This window comes from Falco biarmicus, chromosome 1 (genome assembly GCF_023638135.1).
Source record: "Falco biarmicus isolate bFalBia1 chromosome 1, bFalBia1.pri, whole genome shotgun sequence".
NCBI lineage: Eukaryota > Metazoa > Chordata > Aves > Falconiformes > Falconidae > Falco > Falco biarmicus.
Window position 1 is genome coordinate 1,095,251 of NC_079288.1, and position 26,577 is coordinate 1,121,827.

Sequence of the window (26,577 nt, forward strand, 5' to 3'; positions counted from 1 at the left end):
GGAAATACTGTCTTTTGTGAGCCTTGAAGGTGTGCATGTGTGTGTGCCTCAAGAAACCTGTGGGTTTTAATACTTGGGTTTTTTTCCCCACTTGTAGGATTCCTGGAAGACTGAATGACAGGAGAACTCCCCTGGGAGAGCTGAATTGGATCTTCACCGCTATCACAGACACTATTGCATGGAATGTCTTGCCTAGAGGTAGGACTTGAGCAGGTGAATCAAGTTTTCATCAGAAGTGAGCATTGCTTATTCAAAGTAGAAGGATGAAGAGTAAGATAAATGAGACACTGAAATAAGGAGAAAATTAAAGCCTGATATTGAAAGAACAGATGAGACTGGATTTAAGGCTAGTTAAATTTTTTAAATTCACTCTTTTTACCAGAAGCGTTTGAGCAACCTGATCATTAGAAACCAGAAAGCTTTTTTTCTGGTGCTAACGTGATTCCTTTAGCTTGAATCATTTTCTTTCTTAATGTATTTGTAAAAAAGCATTCTGTCTTCTTCCAGCCTTTGTTAGTATCATAAATAAAGGGATTTTTCCTCTTTGCTGATAAGGAGGTCTGTGCTTCCCATGAGTAACTTCATCCCATTTCTCTACCTGTGTTCCAGAAGTACGAATATGGGTGCGCATATTTGTAAACAGTTTTCCAATTATGCTCTTTCTAATGCTTAGTACAACGTAAATTCTTCTTTGTGGCTATAGAAGATAGCACATTGCAATCTTTCAGGATTCATTTTGGCTTCTCATAAGCACATCAAACTGCCAGTTAACAGGTGTATAGTTCTTGATTAAATGGTACACAGAGGTCCCTTTTTCCCTCAGTAATTTCCAAAAACTTACTCAAGCTGAGTTCAAGTGAAACACCAAGAGGGGAATTTTATCCAGAGAAGGCAAAAAGGAACCCAAGGTAGAAGGTGTTTAATTCTGTTTATGTAAAATGGAGAGTAACTGCAATGCTGTAAGGGAACTCAGAAGGCAGGATTTCCTTTTAATAGTTGTCATATCATGTCACTGCAAAACTGCTGTAGATTCCTTGTTACTGGAATAGAATATTAACATGTTTTAAATTATTTTTGCATGTTACCTAAGGTACACAAAGATGTGCATCTAGTAATTCATGCAATCTCTTGGCAGATCTTTTCCAGAAGCTCTTCAGGCAAGACCTGCTTGTGGCCAGTTTATTTCGTAATTTTCTCTTGGCAGAAAGAATTATGAGATCTTACAACTGTACCCCCGTCAGCAGCCCTCGTCTACCTCCAACGTACATGCACGCGATGTGGTAAGTCCCAGCCAACAGGCTACCCTTGCACCAAGGCTGTGCGCTGACGCCTTAAGGGAACTTCAGGCGCTGTAGTCAGGAAAGATTGTTACTACTTACATCTATGCAGTGCTTTACTGATTGAGTCGGTGGATCAAAAATGAAACTGCATGTGGCAGCATAATACCCACCTCCAAATGTGTTTTTTTCTCTGTGCATACATAATTATATTGTGATTCTGTAATGCAGAAGAGTCAGGTCAGCCATGTAACCTTCCACTCCAAATAGAAAAGAAATTGGGTGTTTGCTACCCTTATTTCCACAGAGTAAAGCTAGGCGCCTGTGATCGTGAAGGGTGGGGAGGGCTCAGCGCCTGAGGGAAAAAATCTTCAGTTGCATTGTTGAAGTAGAAGATTATTTTTTTCTGCAGAGTTTATCTACTTTTACTATTGCTTTTAAGATGATTAATGGAAGCGGAAGTGGCACAGTTATCGAAAAGCTCTTAAATATGGTTTTGACTATGAAACAAATGTCCCACGAATAATAGTAGTAAAAATAATAATAACAGAAATGCGCACTTTCATTCTTTTATTCAGTATGAATAAGAACAGGACAGTTCGAAATTTGGCTAAGTACAAACCCAGTACAGACAGGCTAACTTGGCTCCTGTAGGAGAAGACAATCGCTGGGTAACTTGCTAAAAGGCTGATGAAATGACCGGTAAAGGTGGCTGAGTGGCCTTAATTTGCCTGTGTTTTCAAAATCCTTTTGATAAGTTTCCCCAATAAAATTGGGGAGGAAAATAAATTGTAGAGGAGGTATGAAGTGATATGATCAGTGCAAAACTTGCTAGCAGCATCAGTGAGTTCAAATTATATGGCGTGGTTTCTCTAAGAAGTGGAAGCAAGCTAACAGCAGGGAGCCCTGCCAGTATTTGCAGGTGCAAGCAGTCATCAAGGAGTCATTTGCTGGTAATACAACTTTGCTTTAATTATTGAAAAGCATGGAGGCAAGAGGAGAGGCTTTGGATGGAATTATTAGCATTTGGGCAGCCTTGCTGAATGTACTGTGTGTTCGTACGTGGCAAACAATGTTCTTATGTGCTTTGGATTAGCAACTTTTGAGGAAAATTGTTTTAGTCATTTTTAAATATGGTGAATTGTTTTATCATTGTGTCACATGAGGGACTAGGATGTTTGTAAGTGAAGAGTAGGAACAAACACCAGAGTTCCCATGGTGTCTTTCAGATGCTGCTGCTGCTAAATGTGGCAGAGCTTGAGCCATAGAACTGTGCTTTTCCAGTTGCCATAGCGTGGAACATGTTTTTGCAGAAATATTGAAATTAACCCAGTAAATTTGTGGAGTTATTTATAGTTTGCTTCTTTCCAGCGTATTAAAAACTTCTATTTCCAGTTCTTTATGGGAATAGAATTCATGCTTGTTGCCAGCCTATTAGAAGCCTGTATTTCTCATTTCTTATGGGAGTATGACTTGGAATTGGTGTTGCCATCCATGTGCTGAGCCACAGGAATTAAACTAAGATGACCTGGATCCCATTCTGTACCTCTTAGACCTGCATGGTAGCAGGATGGATTCTAGAAACACATTCTCTTTGCTTGTATTGTAGTTCTTCTGGTACAAAATGGTGCTGTTAATACCTTTGTGAATCCCCTCAGACTGTACCATAGGATAATGGCATTGTTGCTGCTATTTAGGATTTGCCGGGAAGAAGAAATTCCTTAAGAAAAGTCACGTGCAGGGCTTTTTTCCTTGTGAATCCCAAACACTAGCAAGGTAGACAGCAAGCGAGCAGAAAATCCCTTGACACACTTTATTCAGTGTCCTCCAAAAAATGTGCAGTTTGAAGCAAATCTAGCAAAGGGGAAAATTCCAATTTTGTCAGAGGTGGCTCAGTTCATTATTATGAACTTTTAGTAAGCACAAATTTAGAAACTAATTTAGAGCGCGTTTAAATATTTTTCTAAAAATAATCATCTGCACTTATCTGTCGCCTTTCATTCAAGAATTTTCTAATGGATCCCTGATCTGAAAAACCTCCAAACCCATTTTACTGTTTAGATAAACTAGGTAATGTTTACCTAGGGCAACTGGAGGTTGCAGGAGAGTTGGCCAGAGGAGTGTTGAAAAGAATGGAAACTTCAAACAATGTGATCTGACGATCACGTTGGCTCTACATCTGCATTGTTAGTGGTGCATGAGACAGCAAGTTTTTCCTCTTTGCTGTTTGATTGAGACTTTTCACAGATTTTTCATACCCAGCATGTTGGACAGTGTTTTGGGGAGTGAGTCCTGGCTGCCACGTTGTCAGCACTAGCTTGATCTGCCAGCAGTGGGTGAGAAGCTCCAGGGTTCTTTCCTACAGTGTGAAAAACATGTAATTAATCCAAATAGTGGCTCTGGTGTATATCAGCCAGTGTTCCTCAAGGATCTGACTTCAGACTTTGAGGGACTTCTCTGCCCCTTGTCATCTTCCTCCCCTCCTCTGTGCTCTTTGGCCTTTATCTATCTGCGTGGCTTCAGGACCTCATGCACTGTGGACCTGTGTGCATCGGGTGTGCGTCCCTGGCTCAGGGTTTGGTCTGTTCCTTGCAGCCAAAGTGGTGGTGTGATGTCGTACCTTCTCCAGTATACATATGCATTATTCTCCTCTCTTTTATTACCCTCTGGATGCTCATCTGGCTTCCTGGGCTTTGCTCCTCCGTTCGCAAAGGTAACGCAAGAGGAGCGTGTTCCCTGCTGTTACGGACACAAGCTGCGCGTTCGCAGCCAGTGACTAAAAATGGGACCTACAGGCAGATGTAACTCATATCCCAGCAGAAGGCTGACTTGAGAAGCAAGTTGTTCATTTTATGTCCGTACATTTTTTGCACCATCTTTTGCAGAAGAGGCATAAGTAAATGTCAGCATTTCAGGGACTGCAGCCACATACACACTGTCTCTTCTGAACTTTGCATACAGTGCCCTCATCTCCCTCCTCATCACAGCAGAGCTGTGAATTTGTGCTCGTGGTGCTCTGCGCCAGCCTTGCAACTCTTACTGGGAACATCTTGCAGTCAGTAGAGAGGGGAAAAAGCAGAAACAGCTCCTGCCTCATGGATGCAGATGGGCTCCTGAGGTCAGAGCACGATGTTGCTGCCTCCCACTTTGCTGTCTGCAGCAGGACGAGGGAGCTCAGCTGGGTCCTGGGGGAAGCTGTGCAAGAGCCGAGCGAGGCGGTGGTGTGCCGGAGGGGTGGGCTGGCACTGCAGCATGTTCCTTATGCTTGACTTAAGCATCAGTTCACCTCATGAATAATTACAACTGCCCCTTTTCGGACATCAAATCTGATCCATTTGCTCTTTATCTTTTTTGCTTACCTTTGTCCCTGCTTGTTCGATAACTTTCCCTAAGTCACACTCAGATGTCTCGTGATTTGCACATCTGGTACGGTTGTAATAGAAGCACTGAGCTTGCTTCTGCTGCTTTTGGTTTAGCCTTTTGAAAACAATTTTTTAAATTTCAGACCTATTAAGTTGTTCTAGTTGGTTCGTTTGGGAGACCACTGTTAACCTCTTCTGTTAATTATCCTTTTTACCTGAAGAATTGGGGAAAAGTGAAAACTTCTTTTTTTAGGGAAAATTTGACCCACAAGCTGTCAAGTCTTTATTTCAACAAGAAGGGCACCATATTTAGGAATCAGGAGAGCTGATCTCTGTGACCTTGCCCTGGCTGGTATGCTTTGACATGTTACTTCATTCCTTCGTGTCTTTCTTTTATTGCCTTTCTCAGTTTTACCTGCCTACATGTAAACCCTTCTGGGCACGGGCTGTTTGTATTTGTGTGGTGCCTCACACTGTAGGTTTGGCTGCTGCAGACGCTACTATAATAAAAGTATTAATATTAATATGTATTGATTGACTGGCTGTGCTATTCAACTTTGAGAGTCGTTCAGTCTATTGTGCAGTAGGAATAGGAGGCCTGATGCTCTGTCAGCATCTTGATCTCTGTTGTGATGGATTATGGCTTATACATTACTGCTGTTGCCAGCAAGTTATATTCATGGCCTTTGAAAAGACCTAATAACGCGTTTGGAAATATTTCCTAACATAGGTCATATATTAAAAATGAAGTACCTTAATTATGCTTTGGAAGAGCTATGATTTGTCCATAATAGAAATTATTGCAATAGTGTATACACAGACCATGAAATTCTAGTTGAAAGTAAGTCATAATGTACTGCAAATAAAATAAGGCTGAAATTCTAGCTGAAAAGAAAACCATAATATGCAACCCAATTACAGGTAAGAGAGGAGCTGGAGCCTTTGAACACTGTGGGAGTGTTGCAGAAATGGATGCAGGTCGGCTCGCTGATTTTTCAAAGAAATGAGTCTCCTTGAGCTACACAGAAAGACTTAGTTTCTTAGTAGTGTTTGAAAGGGTATTTGGAACTGTTTGATATTTGCAGGATTAGATTAATTCAGATTACACTGTTGATTTAACCAGATTCTTTTTTGTATGTGTGTGTGTCTATCTGTTAGTCTTAACTTCTCCAAGACCCATTAATGGGCTATAGATAGTTTAATGGAGAGAAATGTAGGCTGAAAATAGCAAAGCTTGTGCTTTAAGTTGTGGCTAGGGGAGGGGAATGCACTGGCAGAAGAAAGAAGGATTTCATAGTTTTAACAAATATTCATAGCAATAAATATTTTTTTAAAATAGCCGTGTCTGAGCAGCTTCCCAGCTGTCTCCCCTAAAGCAGGCTTATGGAGTTCACAGTGTCACTGTGGAGCAGGTGAATTCAGGCTGGAATCTGAAAATTCAATCAAACAGGGTATGTTACAGTCGCAGAAAAAAACAAACATGGAAAATCTTGCCCACCATACTTGATAAAGCCTGAAATATTTAACAGTTCCAGAAGTACAATTCAAAACAAGCAGGTGCCCTGGTGCCTGAGCCCCAAGAGTGCAGATGGCTTCAACTCCTCTTTAGCTGCTCCTCAGCATGGCTGTCCCAGTAAGAAATACTCATTTGCGCTAGTACTGTTTGTGGTGTGATGTAATACAAACTATTCCCAGAAGAGATAATGTTCAAAGACATCAGTAATACATTATAAAATGTGACGTGAAAATTAAAAGCGTTAGAGTTTGACTCGGCCCAGAAAATCTGAGCCTAAGAAAATCTGCCTTCATGACCCGCCAGCTAACACCACAGGACGTGTGGATGAGGAAAGGCTGAGGCGCGTCTCTAACCTGTTCCGTTTGTGCTGTTCAAGGAGCACAGTGCGACTGCCCAGCGTTTCGTGGATTCACAGAATAAAACGGTCCTTGAGTGAAGCTGGAATTCTCGGCCTTCTGTTCTTTGCTTAAAAGTTCAAACTTTGAGCACCTCTGGAAAACAAAGGCAGCTGGATGATTTCATGTTAAATTATTAAAAGTTTAAATAGTCCTACTGTAATGAAAGCGGGTGTTGGACCAAGGGGGGGAGATAAATGGAGTCTAGGGAGGGCTATGAATAGGGACTTTGTCCTGAAGAGCTAAGAAAAATTGAAACTGAAATACAAAGACAAATACGAGTATTTCTGTTGTGGGAGAAGAGAGTTAATGACACAATTCAGGGGAGCTCTTTCCCTGTTTAATTTTTACTGTAGAATTACGGAGGAGCAATGCCTTTTCACTTTTAATTTTCATGTGTTCTGAAATGCAGTATCCTTTTGCAGGATGATGGCTTGCATCTTGTCTGTTGAGTACCCTGTTGGACTGATTGATCAGTGCAGAGGGAGAGGCAGGCATTGTTGGCTTGTTTTCGTTGCAGACTGTTTCTGTTGGCATGCTGCATTGCTTTGCTTGTTTTGGATAAACAAAAGCACTTTCTTGCCTGTTTTTTGACTGAGTCAATCTTCCAATTGAGGAGAGCATTTAATATATATTTCTTCTGAAATATATATGGGAAATACATGAGACTGTTTTCTCTGTACCTGAACCTAAGGAGTGCCCCATCCTAACATAGCTGATAGTCTGTGAGTCTGACCTTTTTCTTTAATGAGAGTATTGCATGGCATGGAGCACTGTAAAAGGTTTTTGCCTTTTTTGAGATGTGATGCTACAAAAGTTGCCAGGTCTCAGAACAGGCACAAGGGTGAGTATAGCCATGCTGGGTTTTTGATTGCCTATAAAAAATTTCTGAACTTGTGGTTTGAGGGCTGGTGGGCAGCTTGAGCTTCACCTCCTGTAGTGCCTCTTTCCAGGTTCTCCCTAGTTACTGCCTCAGACATGCTGGGTTTAGACCACCTACAAACAGCCATCCTGTGGTAGGTGGGGTATGGTGGAAATCCTTTGGACTGCATCAAGTCACTCGCTGCATGGGATTGCTTGTTGTTATTGCCCTTTGGGGGGAGGCAACAGGAATGTGTATATTAGGTATATAATAGCTTCTAACTTAACTGAGGTGTACAAAGAGAAGGTGTCCTCTCTTATGCAAGTGCTCTATCAATTTGCTGTATATGTAGAGCGTTTAGGACAGCATAGTATAAAAAAAATCAACACATTCTGTAGTAGCATAATGAGGTTGGAACAGTGCAATATTTCAGTAGGTTATCACCCAGCAGATACATCATAGTGTCGTCGTGCTGCAGCAGGGGGATCTGGTGTTATTGGAAGAATATGGTAAGGAGGGATGAAAGAACAGTGCTGGGGTATTATCAAGCTCTTTTTATAACTAATGTAGTGACACAAATCTTCCAAAGCCCTTTGCAAACAGCAGTCTCCACAAAGAAGGAAGAGAAGTAGTGATCTCTTGGGTTGGCTTTCATAAACCACTTCTAGGATGCAACGCCACTCATCCTTGTTCCCCTGCTGCTCCCTAATTTATCTCTTGTTTGTGTGCTGAAGCGTAATATTAGTTCAGTGAGCATATACACAGTTTGCCCACCTTTCTAGTTCTCTTTGGCATATTAAAACAGTCAATCACTGCTCCTCCACCCTACCACCGACAGCCATTATTTTCACCATGACTGTAACAAGTATTTTCCCCCATCTGTTTTTCTTCACGTGCTCCATGGCATTAGTCCTTTACCATTCATTTGTGGCTTGCTTTGAATCTTTTAATTACTGTAATGCCTGTTTAATGCCGTCGTCTGTTGTGCCAACGCAGTGAGTTAGCTAAGTGGCAGCTCATGTGCAGCCTGAAGTCTTGCAAGCAGCGTGTAGCTGTTCTAGTAGTTGGAAATAGTGAAGTTTTACCTCGGGCAAAACTGCTGTTTGCTCACGTGTCTTCTTGGGTGGGAGGTTGTCAGTTTCCTGCAGAGAGTGAGCAGCAGCAGTGTGTTGGGCTAGTTTGGAGAGGCAGGGGAATCGTTTGGAGTATTTGAATTTATTAGAATATCTTACATAGTTGATGTTAATCAGCAGCTCTCTAGGTTGTGATGAGTGGTAATGTTAAAATTTTATGTTGGTGGTTACTCTTTTGAAAGATTGAGTAACATTGGCTGTGTGGCTACACTGATTTTTAATGGCCTGTTTTTAGAAGCATAAAAAGAGATTTTTGTTTTAATCTACTGAAAACTATTTAATTTTTTGTTCTTTCTGCTTTAATCTACTAAAAACTCTTTAATTTTTTTGTTCTTTCTGCTGACATTTAGCACCTTTGAGATTCGACCTTGCAGGGCTGCCTTGGACATTTTTATGGTAATGTTAGTGCTTCTTACCTAAAATTACTTTGAGGAGCTCAGCATCTTAGCTCTGTGCTTCTGCAGTGTAATGCTCCATGCAGAATCCTTTTTATAGGCAGCCAATATAAGACTAAGTTGTCTCTGATCTCTAAACCATTTTTTCTCCCGCATAGTAAAACTTCTCTCAAAAGCACTATGTATTGACACTTTCTAATGTTTGAAAATGGCTTTAAGTGGTATTGCCCATTCCTCCAAGAAACCTGAAAGTCAGGAATATTCCTTCTTTGCTTGATGTAAAATTATCTTTACATTTGCACTAACTTGACTTTGCTTCTGCCTCAACCAGGAATAAATACCTCTCATCAGCTTTGTGTAAACACTTTGTCTCTAGCATGGGTCTTTATTGAGCATGTGGGAAGTGTTTGTTCCCTGTGCTTTGATTATCTCTTGATTACCTCTTAATTATATTGGCAGCATATTGTCAAGTGGAAGGTGAATGCTGTAAAGCAGGGGGATGAGGTCTGGGCGACTAAAACAAGCTGCATTTCTTGAATCCATAGAAAAAATGCAAGAGCCTTATAGTTTATTTTTTCATCTAATTGGAGAGATTGTTTTCAGTTGAGACAGCTCCCAGTTAGGCAAATGGGATAGATTTTGCTCAGCACTTGTTCTAATGGAAGGCTTTGTTTGACTCAAAACAGGGTGATTTAAGAACTTATTAGAGCAGGTAACTAAAATAAACTGTATTGATTATCACCTATGGCCTTGTGTCTGCAAATGTTCCTAGGAGAAGAAAAATTGCTTAGCCTATTGATGTTTACACATGATGGCCACAAGCCATGGAAGAGCAAATGTGTCTGGAGAGTAAATTAGTTTCTTTTGTGTAAGAAACACAGTGGGTGGTGGTTTAACTCACTAGCCTTTCGGAGTGCATAAATTCGTATGTTAAAATGTAAAATGCATGGAACGCCTGTGGATAGAGAGGGCTAATAGTTTCTGGGGTGAAGAGTAACTGTTTCACTTTTTTAGAGGTGTTTTAGGAACTTTGGAACCAAATGCATTTTATTTTAGTTTGGTCTTTTTTTACTTTGTGAGCGTTTGGAAGCAGACTGTTTGCACGTTTTGTTTGCACTGGATCAGCTACAAGAGGTTCCTTGGCCACTGTATGTAACTTATGTCCCGTTATAGCTGTTACACTAAAATATTGTAAGTTACAGTGCTTTAGCCATTAAATAGTATAGTATATAAGTGTAAAAACTGAAATCTTTAAATACTTTCTCTTCTAGTTTAGTGTACCTCACTCCATCCTTAAGGGTGAGTCACATAGAACTGATCTTTCTGAACAAGGTTGCCCCACAAAACCCAACTCACGGTTAGATTAATGGAGACTGAGTTACTGTGTCACTGCACACGTCCCTGAGAAAACTAGCTCTCTCGAGGATGAGGAAGAGGAGAGTGAGTGTGTTGGGGCAGGTGTATCCATGAACTGTGAGTTGGAGGGCTTCTCAGCAGGATCATCTTCCCGAGCTGTTCTGATGGACTTGAATACAGAGTGAGCGAGGGTTCAGATGCATGTAGAGGTGTGTGTTGAAGGATTATGGTTTGGAGGCAACCCAGGATTGAGTTCATTTTTCTAGTTTAAAAAAAAAAAAGTTACTAGTTTTTGCGTGAGCACAGGTATATAACAAGACTTCAGTCCACTCTGGCTTCTTTCTGTGTTAGGGGGAGGAACAGTTTCTGTGAACTTCAGCTGGGGATTTTTTACCTCACTCACATTTTATTAGTCAGCCTGATAGGGTGCTGGACTAGACCTTCTCACTGTTTTTCTGCATAGTTTTCATATATTATGCTTGGCTTTTAAAGAAAGGGAATATTAAGCGTTTCTAAGCCAGTCGGACAATGCTGCTGTGTCCACATACTTATATGATTAGAATTTAAATTGACCTTGATACGCTTACAGATAACTTTGTAATGACTTTTCTTTCCTCTTTCTTTCCCCTTTTTCTCTAGGCAAGCATGGGACCTTGCAGTTGATATTTGCCTTTCCCAGTTACCTACAATTATAGAGGAAGGAACTGCCTTTAGGGTAAGTTGGATAGTATCTTGAGCTGTTGTGTGCCCAGTTTAACCATTATTTGGAACCTCAGTTTAGCTCATCGCTTTTGCTTGTTGAGTCCGGAATTGTTGCAGTTTAAGGGTTTACTGGAACATTGTAAAAGTCTATTCGCCTCACTTATAGGGATAACTGGAAAATCAACTTTCTTCACTGTTGTATGAGATGTCTGATTCAGCCTGTGCTGTTGGTGAGGGGGAAACTCCTACCAGTAGCAGTGATGCCTGAGACCTGACTCAAAAGTTCAGAGTGCTCAGTCCTGGCTAACAGTATTATCACACACAAAAAAATAAATCCCAGCATACCAGCATTAGTTCTGAAATGAATAACTTTCAATGTGAAAATAACTATGAAAAGATAATTTTCAAATAAACATAAAATAGAGGTTGAGGATATGTCTAAAGAGTTTTCTTAAGCATAGTATCATTAATATGAGTCACTGGGGGTTTTTTCCTACTTTATTTAATCTCAGAGAGCAAAAAAAATATTTTTTTAATATTATATTTGGCTTAAATTCCTCTAGTCAGAATGCATTTTTCTTTATATTCCTTGATATTTCATGAGCGGAGCCTTCAATAATTACTGTACAGTCTTGGGTACCTGTTCCACTGTGGTGTTCTCTCTAATTTTACAGTAACATTCCTGCATTTTATTTATGTTTCCAAGCTTTCAAAAGGTTTTCTGGCTGTGATTGCAGGCAGTCTCCAAAGAGCCAAGTACAGGAGGAGAGAACTGTGGGCTTCTGTGAGGCTAGAGGTTGATAAAGATGCCTGAAGGCTTTTATCCTCCCACCCCTTTCTTTCCTCTCTGTATGTGCTGTATATTAAAATTTAAACAAATATAATTTTTCCTCTCCTAGATCATGTTCGTTTTTATTTCAGGTCTCTAACAATGTCAGTGGGTGCTTTTTGATTAGTCTTAGACCTCATCTGGGCATTCAGTGTCAAGGGAGTTGAAATTTAGCAAATTTCTGTGTATTTGGGGGATGAGAGGAGGCACATATTTGTGAAGGATTAAATGAGATCAGCAAGTAAGAGTGGTCATTCTCAACTAGCAGTTGATTCAAGATAAGGTGGAAACAATTTACAAGCAGGTTTTCAAGCCTGACAAGTGTAATTTCTTGCATATTTTGGGTAGAACTTGAGGTGGGTAGAGCTATCGATGTGTAGTCAACAGCTGGGAGCCTGAATGCTGTGACTTTCCAAGCTAGCCTGGCCACTAGATTTAAAGGCAGGCTCAAGTTCTCTTCTGAGCTGTTCCTTACGCTTGCACTTAAAATCCAGCATGATTAATAGCGTGTAGGTTTGTGCCTGCTTTGTGAAGAGGGGACAGACCTCTAATCCGCTCTCGTGAGACCCCCCCCTGCAGTACTGTGTTCAGCTCTGGGGCTCCCAACATAAGAACATGGACCTGCTGGAGCAAGTCCGGAGGAGGCCAAGATGCTCAGAGGGCTGGAGCATCTCTTCTATGGAGACAGGCTGAGAGAGGTGGGTTGTTCAGCCTGGGGAAGAGGAAGTTCTGGGGCGACCTTATAGCACCTCCCAGTACCTGGAAATGCTTAAAGCCAGGTTGGACAGGGCTTGGAGCAGCCCAGTTGTGTGGGAGGTGTCTCTGCCTGTGGCGGGGGGCTCGGGACTAGGTGATCTTTAAGGTCCCTTCCAACCCCAACCTCTCTGTGATTCTATATTAACCTGGTGATGTCTCTGTGAGACACCTACAGGAGCAGGAGACTTGGCTGTTAGGTTGGGGGAGTGGAAGAGGCTTAGCTCTATGCCGTGACAAATGGTTGGAGCAGGCAGACAGTTGCACATCTCTGATCTATTCCTTGTGTTCTAATCAACTTTTTTCCCTCAAACCTCTAGATTTATGCCCAGCGAGCAGTGCTGTATATCAGAGAAGGTTAGCTGCTGCTGGCCAGCAGTAATCCTGGGAGGAATTGCTGCTCAGTCCAGCGTGGGGGGAAGGGGCGTTGCGGAGCCCAGGCAGCCTGTTCCAGAACTAGGCTGGCAGGATCAGCCACTGGTGTCTGGGCTGATGCCCGGGTGAGTCACAGGGGTTACTTGCTGCCAGTCCTTCAGGGCCGTGCTGGCTGCTGCCGTTGCAGGTCCAGCCTAGCCCTGGATAAAGCAATGGATCATCTCTTCAGGGCTGTTTTGTTTCAGCAGCACTTTATAAACCACCAGTGTCTGACTTCTGCTTGTTCTGTAGGTGTTCTTTCCTGGTCAGACCTGGAAAATAGGATAACCTGATGGAGAAGGGCCTGCAGGCTCGCAGTGCTCGTGCAGGGGATGGCAGGGGAGCAGCTGTGCTTCTGGCGGGTTTGGGTGGGTTTACTCTCCTTCCTCCCACCCCTTCCCTACCTCCTTCTCCCTTGACTGCTGTTTCCCTGTAAAATTCAAACTGGAAGCTGCTGTGTGCTTTGGTCAGTACTTTCTCGTACCATGCTTGGTGTGATCGATGGCAAAAGGAGTGCTTCTCCTGCGCTGCTGTGCCCAGGGGCTGCCCGAGCGTGCGCCGCGGAGCAGAGCGCTGGGGGCATACGCTGCAGATGGTGGGGCAGCCCCCACTGGTGTCGGGAGACAAGAGTTCTCTGCACACTTGGGCAGGCTCCGGGGACTTAATATGTACTGTGGGATGTCACATCTCACCAAGGACACTTTGGATGTCATCAGCCGGTGTGGTGCACCCCCAGACAAACACATCTTGTTAGAATAAGACCATAGTTACGTCATATGTTTTTCAAAGTACGTGGTATTTTCTCTTTGCCGTCCCCTAAACCAGATTCCTTTATGCCTAGAGATCCTAGGAGCTAGCATCCTCTGTATTTACTGGATGCCATTCAGGTGCATTTTGTAAAATAACACATGATTTTACTGTCTTCAGTACTACTAGCACAACTGATGGGTGTTAGCTGATGGGAGTTAGCCCATGCCTCGTGTCTTTAGTAGGACACTAGTGTGAGGTCTATTAAATACTGTAGCACTCTGCACGTTATTTTTGTGCTCATTTACCTGCACTACCAGGATACCGCTAATTAAATGGGTGGATTCAATATCTTACGTAAATCTTCTAATTTTTGTTTACCTATATGAAGTCCTTTTACTGTGTTACGGGTGTCAGAAGTGATGGATCACTAAGTAAAAGGCTTGAATTAAAAACCTGATAAATAGGAGGGGCAGCCTTCTTACAGCCCAAACCAGCGCACATCTGAATTGCCACCTGTTTGTAGGAGAGGTTTATTGCAGCCAGGGAAGACTGAGATGTGGATGGACATATTTTTCATTGTTGTTGGATTGTATTCTCAGTGGACTGTGCAGAGGTAGCTCTGTGTGTGCTGCTACAGGAGTGAAACTATCCCTGCAGAGCAGATAGAACAGCAGTGGATTTATCTGCTTCTCATGTGAAAAAGATCTACCAGATTTGCCTAAGACCTTTTGTGATATCTTTTCCTGTTTCTCTACTCTTTCCTTCTTTTTTCCAAATGCTTATATTGGAGAATGCCAGCATATTTAAAGAGAATTGTATCTGGTCAGTCTTTGGAACATTTTTATACATTTAAAAAGACTCAGACAAACGTGTGTCAATTAAAAAGTATAGGTTCTGGAAACAATAAACTGTGTGAGTCCATAGGTGCCAAAACTATTTGCTGCTTTTTTTTAACCGAACTTGCATTCCTGTTCTTGCTCCAACAGCACAGTCCCTTCTTTGCAGAGCAGCTGACAGCTTTCCAGGTGTGGCTGACCATGGGTGTGGAGAACCGCAACCCCCCGGAGCAGCTTCCCATTGTTCTGCAGGTGAGCAGCCAGGGGCTCAGCACCGCCGAGGCTGCCAGGAGCTCGGCCGCAGCAGACACTGGGTGTCTGTGCACGCCTCTCCCTGCCCGCAGAGTGCTGTGCTGTCAACCAGATGGCGTTTGGGTACATAAATTACGTGGGCTCCTTCGGGATTAATTAGAGCTGATTGCATGTTTACTAGACCTGTGCAGATGAAGACAAAGTGCTTTTCTTCCCCCATACCTTCACTCTCTGTTGAGCAAAACTTCCCACTGTAGTCCATTTGCAGCTTCAACAGTATCAGGCTCTGCTGCTTCCTCTTTTGCTCTGAAGTAGCAAGACTTTTTCACAGAGTAGCACATCTTTGTTGTTTTCTGCTGTAGTATCTCCTTTTATATGCCAGCTCTGTCAGGCAGAGACTTTTATCTTCTCTCTGTTTTCAGAAAGTGGAAGTTACTGCAGTGTAAATAGTTCGGAAATGGCTTCTTTGTCTGTCTGGTACTGCCTGGAAAGTGTTCCCTTTAATGTGATGCTGAAATTTTGCTGCAAGAATGTAGAAACAAGTCTCTGAACACCATGCCTGGAAGGAATGTAGAATTCTGGTAGGCATTTGCTCAGACTAGACAAAGTTCATATGTATAAAGGAGAAGTAAACCTAGGAGAAACATAACACTTCATTTCAAGTAATGTTTTATGGCAAGGCACATATTGCAGTTGTGATCTGCTTTTGCCCTCTCCTCCACAGGAGTTTGTATTGGCAGAAATATAAACCCTCATCAAGGTAGCTGTGGTCTCTTCTCTACCAGGCAGCAAAATTTAAAGTCTTTCTGTTTAAAAGAACATAGGTCCAGTCACTTGTATAAGGATATGTGATTTCATTCACTAAATGTGAGAAGACTCACCTTCCCTGTTAGCTACCAGCTTGTTTTGTGACTGACGGCACCGTCGATCTGTGTAAGACCAAATCGTAATTTCCCTGAGCCTCCCAAGCCTTGGGACATTGGTTGGATAAGCAGGTGTACTGTTTATCTCTGTCACTGCAATAGGAGAAGGCAGGCTTCTACTCTAGAACCAACTTTGCTGCTTTCCAGTGAATTATTTGGCACCAGAGGGCTCTGCAGGTAGCTTAACCTTGCAGTGGAAGTGAGAGGTCACCTGGCGAAGGAACCTGCTTTCCTTCCTGGAGCAAAAATGAGCTAGGACAACGTAATAATTCTTGTAATTAAAGCATATTAATTGTGTAGTGGAGTAAGATTGCTTGTTAACAGATTTGAGATACTTTGAATCGGAGACCAACTGATTACAAGAGGCAAAGAAATGTGTTTCAGACCCCTTTTGAGTGTCTTTTTGCTTTGTTCCCTTGGGATTGCTTAGACTACACTGCTGTAGCCTAACAAACGCTGATTCTGTTTTCCCATTTTAGATGTGTCCCTGGGGAAGGAAAGTATTTGAGTGCCAGGGCCACGATGCCAGCCATGCAAAGCTTGGATTTGTCAAGGACAGGGAAATGGTCCTTTGTAAATGGCTTTGTAATTGTCTTCAAGAAGTTGCTTTCCATTTCGAATTCTTGCTGTGCATGGGGTATATTGGACATGGGTGGCTTCCTGGTGCAGAGAAGAGAGAAGTCAGCATACACACAGCTTGCACGAGCCTGAGCAGCAGATGCTCGATCCTTGTGGAGGTACCTCCTGCCATGCCACCTCCAGTGCCTGTAGACAAGAGTCACACTTACTCCACAGAAGGCCATGGGAGACCACTGCTGCAGTCCCCTCCTTCCATCCTGCATGTGTTAGGAGATTCCTGCTAAAATGTAGACTGTAACTTCTAAATTACCTTCTTGTATCCTGGTTAATCTCTAATTTGCGTGCGTGGACATAATTAGCTTCTCTGTCTTTTGTTTCAGAATAATGATAGACAAATGTCAGAGAGGGATGTTTTTGCAGTGCTGTGTGCATATAGTGGCACAGTGTAGCAATTTCATAATTTCATTAAAAGTTCATAAATTGTGCATAGACTCCCCATATCCTCATCCAAGTCTCTAGAATTTGTGTCATTTTTTGCTTCAGGTTATTGTGCAAATCAATTAGGGAAGTGGAATATGAAAACCTGAGAGAGAGCGATGGCATTTTTGGTTTCTGAAAATAATGAAACCAAGCTTTTAAAGTAAGACACAATTTGATTTGGTTAAAGGTCCTTGTGGGATGCTAGCAGTGTTGAGATGTGGGTTTGTATCTTCACCTGGAAATCCTTTTCAATTACAATTTCCCTGGCTATGACAGAATTTGTGGATTTACTTAAGTTTTTTTCTGAGGTCAGATAACAGCAGCACTGTCCAATCTGTACACCTCCCATTGTCCATGCAAGCACCCTGTTCCTCACATGTTCCTGTCTGTTGTTTCAGCCCTGGCCCAGCTTCCACCTTGCCCTGGTTTCTATTACTGCTTTAATCTCAAACAGCTGCCCCTGTTATTCCTGTGATGGGCATCTTTAAAGCACATTGTTAATCGTGCCAGGTTCTGTAGTAAATTTATGGAATAGGCTGGTGCCAACTAGGGCAGGATGACCTGTCCTGAGATCTGAGCCCTGATATTCAGAGGTGAAATGATTGGAGCAGTTAATGCATCCTCCTGTTGTTGTCTTCTGGACTTTTTCTGCACAACCTCAGTATCTAATATAAGTCATCTGTAGTATGAGACATGAGCCAAGTAATTCAGTTATTCTTCAGTATTAAACATGAAAAATAATTTAATTTGAATATGCAGTGTGGAAAAACACTGAGAAAAGGATGGAATAGGGAGCTAAATCAACGAGTCTCTTTCCCTGAGACCTATGCTTGAGGGATGTTACTCAATTTAAACTGAGGATTAAACATTGCATTCCAATATCTTACATCTGTTAAGGAGATTAAGAACTGAAAGTCTGCCTGTTAATATTTCACACCAGGGTAGGTATAAGCCAGTAAACTACCACCTCATTATCCTTGTCAGACTCTGTTTTAATGAGATTTTTATTAATGACTAATGTGACCTTTTGCTTCCCTCTTAAGTCTCTTATATCGATTTGCCAAGGAAAGCAAAGCCTCTTTTTCTGCTTCTGAGCAGTTTTGAGTAATGGGAGCCTGGGCGTTTTGCTCACCTCTGAATCCTTCCTGCAGCCACAGCCGTGTTCCTGCTTTCCTGGAGGAAGGGCAGGTGGGGCAATGAGAGTATTTGAAATCCATAGGGGCTGCTTCCATCCAGCAGAGCTATACTGCATAGGAACCACTGGGGTTTTCAGCAGAACAGGATGCAGCGGAGCAGTGATGTGGAGACTGAGTATAACTGCTTTCCTTCAGAAACAGTTGTAAGTGCGTGCCCAAAGCAGCTGTGGGTGCCCCATCCCTGGCAGGTTCAAGGCCATGTTGGATGGGGCTTGGAGCAACCTGGGCTGGCGGGAGGGGTCCCTGCCCATGGCAGGGGGTTGGACTCGGTGATCTTTAAGGTCCCTTCCAACCCAGACCATTCTGTGATTCTATGTGTCTGCAGAAACTTCCTGAAGAGCGTTACCAGGAGGGGCATTAACCCATTGCTGACACTGTTCAGTGGGGGGAATGTTTACAGCAGCCAGGGTTTGTCTTCCAGCTTTTTTGTTTAGGCCAATAGTTTGTTTAAAGCGATGCAACGATCCTGAGGTGCGTTTAACCTTTGCTCTGCAATCACAAAGATCTTTGTTCTTTTTAGCAATAACCGTTACCTCTCTCCTGCAGGTGCTGCTGAGCCAGGTACATCGGCTGCGAGCGCTTGATTTGCTGGGAAGATTTTTGGACCTGGGTCCCTGGGCAGTTAGCTTGGTGCGTGGATGTTGCGTATTGTCTTGTGAAAGGTGAAAGTATCTCAGTATAGGCAATAAATACAAATGATGATTTATGGAAGGAAGGTGTGGAAGATACTCCGCAGATTTGACAAACGACCAGTGTTTTTTGTGTTCATGTGTGTGAAATGGAGCAAGCAGGAAAAAAGAAAAGCGGTTTGTATTAATCAAAATGGCCGAATAGCTGTTCGTTTGCATTACAACAGAGAGTTCCTTGGGAATAGTTTAGTGTAAAATATTGTAAGGGACAAAACAGGAGGAAATATCTGGGACAAATAAGAAGTTTTGTCACGTAAAATAAATACAGAAAAATAGCATGTATGTTTATCATCTGTTCTCTCAGCCTACTGGCTGCATCATTCTCTTTAACTGTTTGGTCTCTGGATTTTATAAGCTATTCTGAGAAGGTGGCAGCTGCCTTCTGTGTTTTGGAGTGTGGCTAGCACAGTGCACATAATAAAAAAGAATTAAACAGAGGAGCAGTTTAAAACACTCTTGTAAATGCAGCTATTTGTTGATAAAAGTGATGAAGAGGAACACCAGCTGGTTGTGGAATAGCTCAGTAATGGGGCTTTTTAGTGGGTTTCTTTACCTTCCTCCTTCATCTCAGCCAAGACTCCCTTCTGCAGGCCTTCCCGGACAGCTTAGCCCTCAGTGGTAGGAAGAAAGTATGCATTAAAGGTAATTATAATCCAGGGTGGGTCTTAAAAACTTCGAGGATGAAAACATAGCTGCAGGTCAGCCGCAGCAGCCTTTGCTCTGGCTGTTACGTGTTTTATAAAGGTAGCTGGCCATATCCCTGGGTGATGCTCGGCTGCTGCCCGCCTGTGTGGGTGGTAACGCTCTGAGACCCAGCGCTGCAAGTGCAGTCCCCTGCCATACGTTTCCTTTACGTTGTGCTTTGGAAGGGTATCGGCAATCACAGTGGGATTCTCAAAGACTTCACGTGTTGCACGTCCTCCTGTTAGCGTAGTCTCTAATCCCATGGAAACGGCTTGGTAGCAAGTCTGTGTAAGGCAAAAGGCCTATTTAATTTCCAGTGGGAGGGCTGTAATTATTGAGCTTTTGCAATATGTTTATTTGTGAGAGCAAATGGCCCCATCTGAGAAGAGCACAACATATCATGAAGCGTAAAATAGCACAGGCTGTAAGGAGTAAAAGCTAGTGCTAGATTAACTCTGAGTCTCCACGGACCAAATGAGTCTGAAAATACCTGGTGACATCCAAGATTAAAATGAACAATAGACTAGTACACAGGGATCCCCTTTTTACTAGAAACGTATGAAATTGTTTTGTACCAGATTTCTCATCTGTGTCATTAAATACGCTGCATCTTCTCGGAGCGCTTGGTTCTGCCCCTGCGCGCAGCTGAGCTGCTCTTGAGCCTTTGCTGTTCCCTCTGGCTCCCCAGGCCCTGTCTGTCGGCATTTTCCCGTATGTGCTGAAGCTACTTCAGAGTTCAGCTCGTGAGCTGAGACCACTCCTTGTCTTCATCTGGGCCAAAATTCTGGCAGTGGACAGTGTGAGTACTTCTGAACTTGGCTGTGTCTTTTGGGTTTCAGCAACACGCCTTCCCCGCCCCCGCTCCTTCCCCCCTTCATGCTTTATCCTGGAGTACTTCAAAAACATGCTGCATTAACTGGAGACCGGCGTATCATCTCATTAATTGATGTGACTTGCATGAAAGCTAGCTTCTGAAACTCTGTGGTGGGGATGCCCCGTCAGGGTGCCGGCCCTGGGTGGTTGGCTGGCTGTCAATGCTGCACGTCACGTTAACGTCGCAGTTCCTGGTTCCAGGGTGTTTGGTGGTCTAGGTAAAAGCCCTCCGACCTCACTGATACCTTTACTGGGGAAGGTACTGCTTTGCTTGCTGAAGGGTCTTAACGTGCACTCCTGTTTTCTGTCTGATGCTTCCAGGTGAGAGCATGCTTGCACACACTCGTACTCACCCTCAACTTGTTCGCTTTAGATTGTGATCAAACTGGGTTTGTCCAAGACTGTTCCCGTCCGTTGTCAAACCAGGCTGTGGGTAATCTTCAGACACAGAATTTTTCTAGAAATAAATTTAAAGTAGGTTTTGGTGGCTTTAACTTATACATCCTACTCCGAGCCTAACACATGCACTGATGCACTGCAGATGGTTGGCACAGAAGTATTAAACCCCACAAAGGACAGGTTATTCCCATCGTGGGTCCGTGATTCTCTACAGTAGTTTGGCACCTTCTGAGATAAGGTTTTGAAACTGGGCCCTGGTTTTTAAAGATGCCCTTAGCCAAAGCTATAGTTTGTGAGGGTTAAAATAAATAATTAAGCAGGTAAGTAATTGCAGATAAATTTGTGTAGTCATATATACGACTCTGTGGTTTTGTGGGTGCAATTAGTTGAGCAAAATAAAATTATTAGGAGTGGTATGCACAGTTAATCGCAGGTACGATTATACGCCAATACGAAATTGTTTGAACTGCTTGTAGAAGTTGGATCTTGTCTATTTGGGTGTTTATTTTTGCTTTATCTCTTCCATTTCAGTATGGAGAATAATACTGAATTTGTTGGAATTTTCCCCCACTGTTGATCTAGTATTGTCAGGTTTAGTTTTATAAATATATTTTCATTAACATCCTAAGAGGATTTTGGAAAGCAAAGAAAATGAAAACTATTCATCTTAAAGCTACTCTTGAAAAGCTTATTTTTGATGCATGCCTCTCTATGGCTGATGCTTCAGCCCCGGGTACATTTCAGAGTAGGCTCATGTATAATTTACAGGGAGTGTCATGCCATCCTTCACTCTGTCCACCAGTCTGGGTGGGCTCCTTGCACCATACCTGCTCCTGCCACCGTTGTATTGCTCCCTCCCATGCTCTGTTGTCTCACTCATTTGTTAGGCTGTGCTTTACAACAAAACAACAGAAAAAAGTGTCTTTTAAATTTTGTGGTTTGATTTCTTTCTGCTGTTTCACTCACTGGCTCCAAAACCAGGTGGTGCACATGAGGAGGGAGGAGAGAGCAGCCTCAGCAGGAAAGCACAGTGAATGATGCTGAGGGAGGGGACAGGCAGTAGCTCGAGTTGTCACACCATAAAGGGAACAAACATGTCATCATATCAGAAGCTAAAGTAATACTTTCTTGTAACATACTAAATACCAGTACAGATATGTCCTTTCCCCCCTCTGCTGGCGCAAAGTTTGGCCATGTATGTTTGAAACAAATGGAGTTTCAAACAAAGTTTAACAAAAACTATTACTGCAGCGTGAATGTGGCGTGGGTTCCAAGTTCTCTTTAACGCTACAGCCTGCTCCACTTCCCCGACCCTCTGCATTTCCAGGTAAATGTGTCTAAACAATTCACAAGACCGCTATCTGCATACTCCAGGACAAGAGATGGTCTTTTAGCGTTTAGTTGATGCAGCGGTGCGGTGGTTTGAGCTGAGCTGTGGAGAGCACGCCTTGCTGTGCGGCGGCGGCGCTTTCTCCGAGGTGGCCTTTTACAAGGCTCTGAGCGGGATGACAACTGCAGGGGCATACTCTGTGGGCAGGCAGGCAGATGCTGAGTGAAGGGTAGACGCAGTAATTAATTGTGAGGCTGCGTGGAATCTCTGTAGCGTTCGTGCTGCCCGTGGGGCGGGTGCGTGGCTCTGCCTGTGCTAGGGCACCTACCTGGCTCAGCTCTGGTCTGAGTGGGTGCTGCCTCTGTCGCCCAGGCAGAAGCCGTGGCCCTAGCAGGTGAGAGCATGTTTATTTTCAAACATTCTGCCAGATGATCTTCATCCTCGCAATAATTGTACAGTGCTGCCTCCCTCCTTCATGTGCTGTCCACTGTATGTGTATTTTATTCGGTTTCAGGAGGCTGTAGCTGATGAAATTACTTTGATTAGCATTAGAGTTCAGCTGATTGCTCATTCCTCTTTGCATTTGGATGTGACTGAGAACTAGTTATGTAAGACTTGCTAGCGCCCTGGAGAGCAGAACATCCTGTGAAGATAATGCTTCTGTTCTGGTCCCTGCCTCCCTTTGGGCAGGGAGACAGAAGGAAGGTGTTCCAATGTGAGGCAGCAGCGTAGCATGCCATGTGTCCGTTCAGACGATACCTTCAGTAAGCATGGTATGCTGTGAAGAATTGTGTTTTGTTATAAAAATTGCAGGATAAAACCACAGTATTACAGAAACATTGCACCTCGGACAGAATTGTTTATATGTGATCTATAGGTGCCTCTAATAAACACTGGCATATTTAGATTAATCTGCTTTAATTCTGTGTATAATCAGATGATTTTTCATAGGATATTCGTTGAGGACTCTAGTCATCTCTGCCTGAAGCCAGCTGGAGTATTTCTAGGCAATCCACCTGCAGAGCTACATAGCAAGTGATGGTTCAAGGCTGCCTGCTGTAGGTATCTGCCAGATATAGGTTGGTCTAGAAATAGTCATGTGTGCTGCCACATGGAGATGGCTGCAATGCTTGCAAATACAGTTTAGGTCAAGAATTCCCTACGTGCTACATTGATAATGTTTGGTAAACAGCATCTTCTTTATCTTAAATACTTGAATTTAAAGGGAAGAAAAAATCCACACACCCCTCATAGCAAGGATTATATTCAGGAATTTAAGCAAGACAAAAAAAACCCTGCACATTAAACAGTATTGAAATGTGAATATTACTAAAGTGGGACAGCAAAAAAAAAAGGATCTTGCTACTCCAGAGAATTGGCTGAAAGCAATAGAAGGCAAACATTTCTCGAACTTTTTAAAGGAATGGAGTGATATAAACAGGATGCTTACTTTCCAGATGTGCCCTTTGTTAGCAGGATTGTGACTACCATTTCTCATTTTATCATTAATACAGATGTTCAAGTAAAGTGTTCCCTGAGGATAATTTTGTGAAAGCACTCACGTGGGGGGCGAGAGCTCACTGACCGCCATGGTCACCCAGGACTCCCCTGAGCTGTGGCAGTGCTGCTGTTTTCCAGGAACTCATGAGATTTTTAGGGCTAAGTTACATAGCCCATATATTATGTTAAAGAGAAAGAGGAGATCTGTGCTCTAGTCCTTCCCCAGCACTAGGAACTTCACATTTTATATAAGTTCTGAAGCTTCACAACAAACCTGCAGCTTGATTTGGTCATGTTGTATTATTATTCACAAGTATAGCTGCTTATTCCTTGGGGAGGAGGAGGCGTTGCTGATGCTGGATTTCCATATTGTTCACAGGATCTGAGCAGGGAGGGTTTGAGCAAGTGTGCTGGTGTGGTAGAAGTTGCCTCCCTCCCTCGAGCCTCAGGTATTTGGGTAACAGTGGCAGCACAATAAATGCGGTGTGAGGATGAGCAGCTTCTCTTTGTTGGTGTCTGCCTACACAGTGAAGAGATTGGTTTTGTAAGGAACAGAAAGTATTCACGTTGAGAATGAAGAGAGGGGAAAGAAGGAAGCCTGGGGTTTTGTGCAGCATTACACAGAAGTCAGGAAAGCCTCTCGTAGCTGCAGCTTGGCATCCCTCTGCTCTTTGGTCTGCCAAACCCAGCATCTTTACCTCTGTCAGCAATAAAATATTCTGTTGCAACTCTCTTGCCATCCCCTTTCCTTTCAACAATTAGTTCCCTCCTTCACCTTCTACGCCTGATAAAAAATACATGATTCTGTCTCTGGCATGAAGCATAGAATAGAATAACAGTCAACAGGGGAAACATTGCTAAGTCAGTATTTCCTCCCTAAAAAATTTTCACTTTCGTAGTATGTATTCTTCTGATTTGTCCCTAATATGGCTGCTTGAAGCCGGAGTTGGTATGTTAGCAAAATCATGGTGCACACCATGTGTTTCACTGCTGCTACTACCCCAGGAAAACCTGCATTATTCTCCTTACAGGCTTTTAAAGACAGTGGAGTTGCTCTGTGGTTTCTGATTGTATGTAGCAGGAGGCTGTGCTACTACATGCTACAGTTGTACCGATTTAATACGCGGTAGCCCTTGACCAAGTAACACAGCGATTAGTCTTGTTTGTGTACGTGAGTTGAAATCTGGAGTCCCGAGGGTAAGACAGGGTGGGCAGTCGGGGGAAGAGGAAGGACCCCCAGGAGCATCTGCAGCAGCCCGTGCCACAGGCTGGGCAGGCAGGAGCATGTGAGCATGCAGCTTTTGGTAGCTGCTGTGTGACCCTCAGGTTCCCTGGAGGGAACAGTCGGGGCACGTACTCCCTGCCTGAGGAGGAACGTTCCAGATTTGACCCTAGTTAGACAGATACCTCACTGTACAACTAGAAGATGGGGAACAGCAATTACCAGCAGACCTGATCTATGGTGAGCTAATTCTTGATGTGGGATTGGAAATCAAGTACTAGGGGCTTTCAGAAGATGTAATCTTAAATAATTTTTGCTCTGTTAAGTGTGAAAACCCCCCAACAAACAACACCCAAAAACCAACAAAAAAATTTGATTCCTCCTTGGTTTTGCTTTTGGTGGCTCACAAACACTGATGAAGGTTTAATGTGGGACAGAGCAATGTCAGTTTAACTCTTCTCCTAAGCAGGAGGGTGGCAGGGGCCTCCTTGCTTCAGACCCCACTTCTCCTGCAGGGGTGGATGTCTGGTAGCGGCCCAATGGAGGGCTGGCGCTTTATTTTGCTTCTCAAATGAAAATGAGAGTTGAGAAAAATGATTAAGACATGAAATATTCATACATCATTGGAGGAAAAAAATCTTTTTATGTAACAGTACTCATTGTGTTTTTCTTTGTCTCTTTTTCAGTCCTGCCAAGCTGACCTTGTGAAGGACAACGGTCACAAGTATTTCCTTTCAGTTCTGGCAGATCCTTATATGCCAGTAAGGACAAGTCATCTTTATTCAGTCTTATAGCATTTGCTTAGCTTGCCTTAGCTTCTCTGTTGCTGTTCTGGTGCAGCTGGTGGTAACGTAGGACTGCCTCCCGCCTCCGTCTCCTGTGGCACCCGCTGCTCTGCTGCAGAGAGTCATTGACCAGGGGCATCAGAAATGCTTCTGCCCCGTTACATGATACAGCCAAACCAAACAAAAATTTGGAAACTTGTTTAAAGTTATATAAGTGCAGATTACTCAGTGGTGACGATGGGAGCTGCAAGCTCCTGGGGGCTGGGTGCAGAGGCAGTCTAATTGCACTGTAACTTCATAATTCCCTCTTCAAAAATGTTTTGTGGTTTCCTGTAATAGGTATTTGTGTGCCTCCTCCAGGGCAATATACGGAGGTTGGTGGGGAGGATCATATTGGCAGTCTGATGAGGTGTCTCAGGTGTAAGTAGTGACAGGACTGGATGACGAGAAAATTCTATCTTGCTTTCCCCTCTCTTGTTCTTTCAACATGATACAGACTGCACTTAGAATAATCTCATGTTTCAGAAAGCATGCGATAGAGTTGTTCTCTGACCTGTTTTCTAGATAACAATTTGGTTGTATATTGTTTTAAGGCTGAACACAGGACAATGACGGCTTTTATCCTGGCTGTAATTGTTAACAGCTACAACACTGGACAGGTGAGCCCCAGCATCCTTTTTCCTTTCATTCTCTCCTACCTCTGCTCTGCGTTGTGCCTTCACTATGATCAAAGTGTCCTGGCTTGCGTTAAAGCACAACCCTGAACTGGGAAACAGAAGATTGCTTTACGTTATTTTTGTGTGGATTAGAAGAAAAATTGACCCGGAGGTGTAACAAACACATTATGTACCTGGCAGCTGGAAGTGGAGGTTCAGGACACAAGTCACTCACCAGCTGCCCCCCAGGCAGCGCACTGACGTACTACTACAGAAATAGTGCCTAGTTCCTGTCAAGTGGAAACTTGATGGCTGTGATAAAGTTCTTGGGAAGGATATATGGAATGAGCCATAAACCTTGGGGCTCTGACAGGTGCAAGGAATATTTCCAATGAGGAAGAAATAGGCTTTATGCATTACAGAAAGCAT

The 26,577-nt window shown here is 43.2% G+C and overlaps 1 protein-coding gene across 4 annotated transcripts in view; it reads left to right on the forward strand.

Annotated features, from left to right (window-relative positions):
• RPTOR (regulatory associated protein of MTOR complex 1) overlaps nucleotides 1-26,577 on the forward strand; it is a 159,109-nt gene that overhangs the window by 75,903 nt on the left and 56,629 nt on the right. For all 4 annotated transcript variants that reach the window (XM_056335082.1, XM_056335089.1, XM_056335095.1 and 1 more), the window contains 8 exons: nucleotides 98-198; nucleotides 1,136-1,280; nucleotides 10,936-11,011; nucleotides 14,731-14,832; nucleotides 18,557-18,640; nucleotides 20,072-20,182; nucleotides 25,394-25,468; nucleotides 26,086-26,151. In XM_056335082.1, coding sequence (XP_056191057.1) covers nucleotides 98-198; nucleotides 1,136-1,280; nucleotides 10,936-11,011; nucleotides 14,731-14,832; nucleotides 18,557-18,640; nucleotides 20,072-20,182; nucleotides 25,394-25,468; nucleotides 26,086-26,151 — 760 coding nt within the window. The remainder of the gene's footprint in view (nucleotides 1-97; nucleotides 199-1,135; nucleotides 1,281-10,935; nucleotides 11,012-14,730; nucleotides 14,833-18,556; nucleotides 18,641-20,071; nucleotides 20,183-25,393; nucleotides 25,469-26,085; nucleotides 26,152-26,577) is intronic.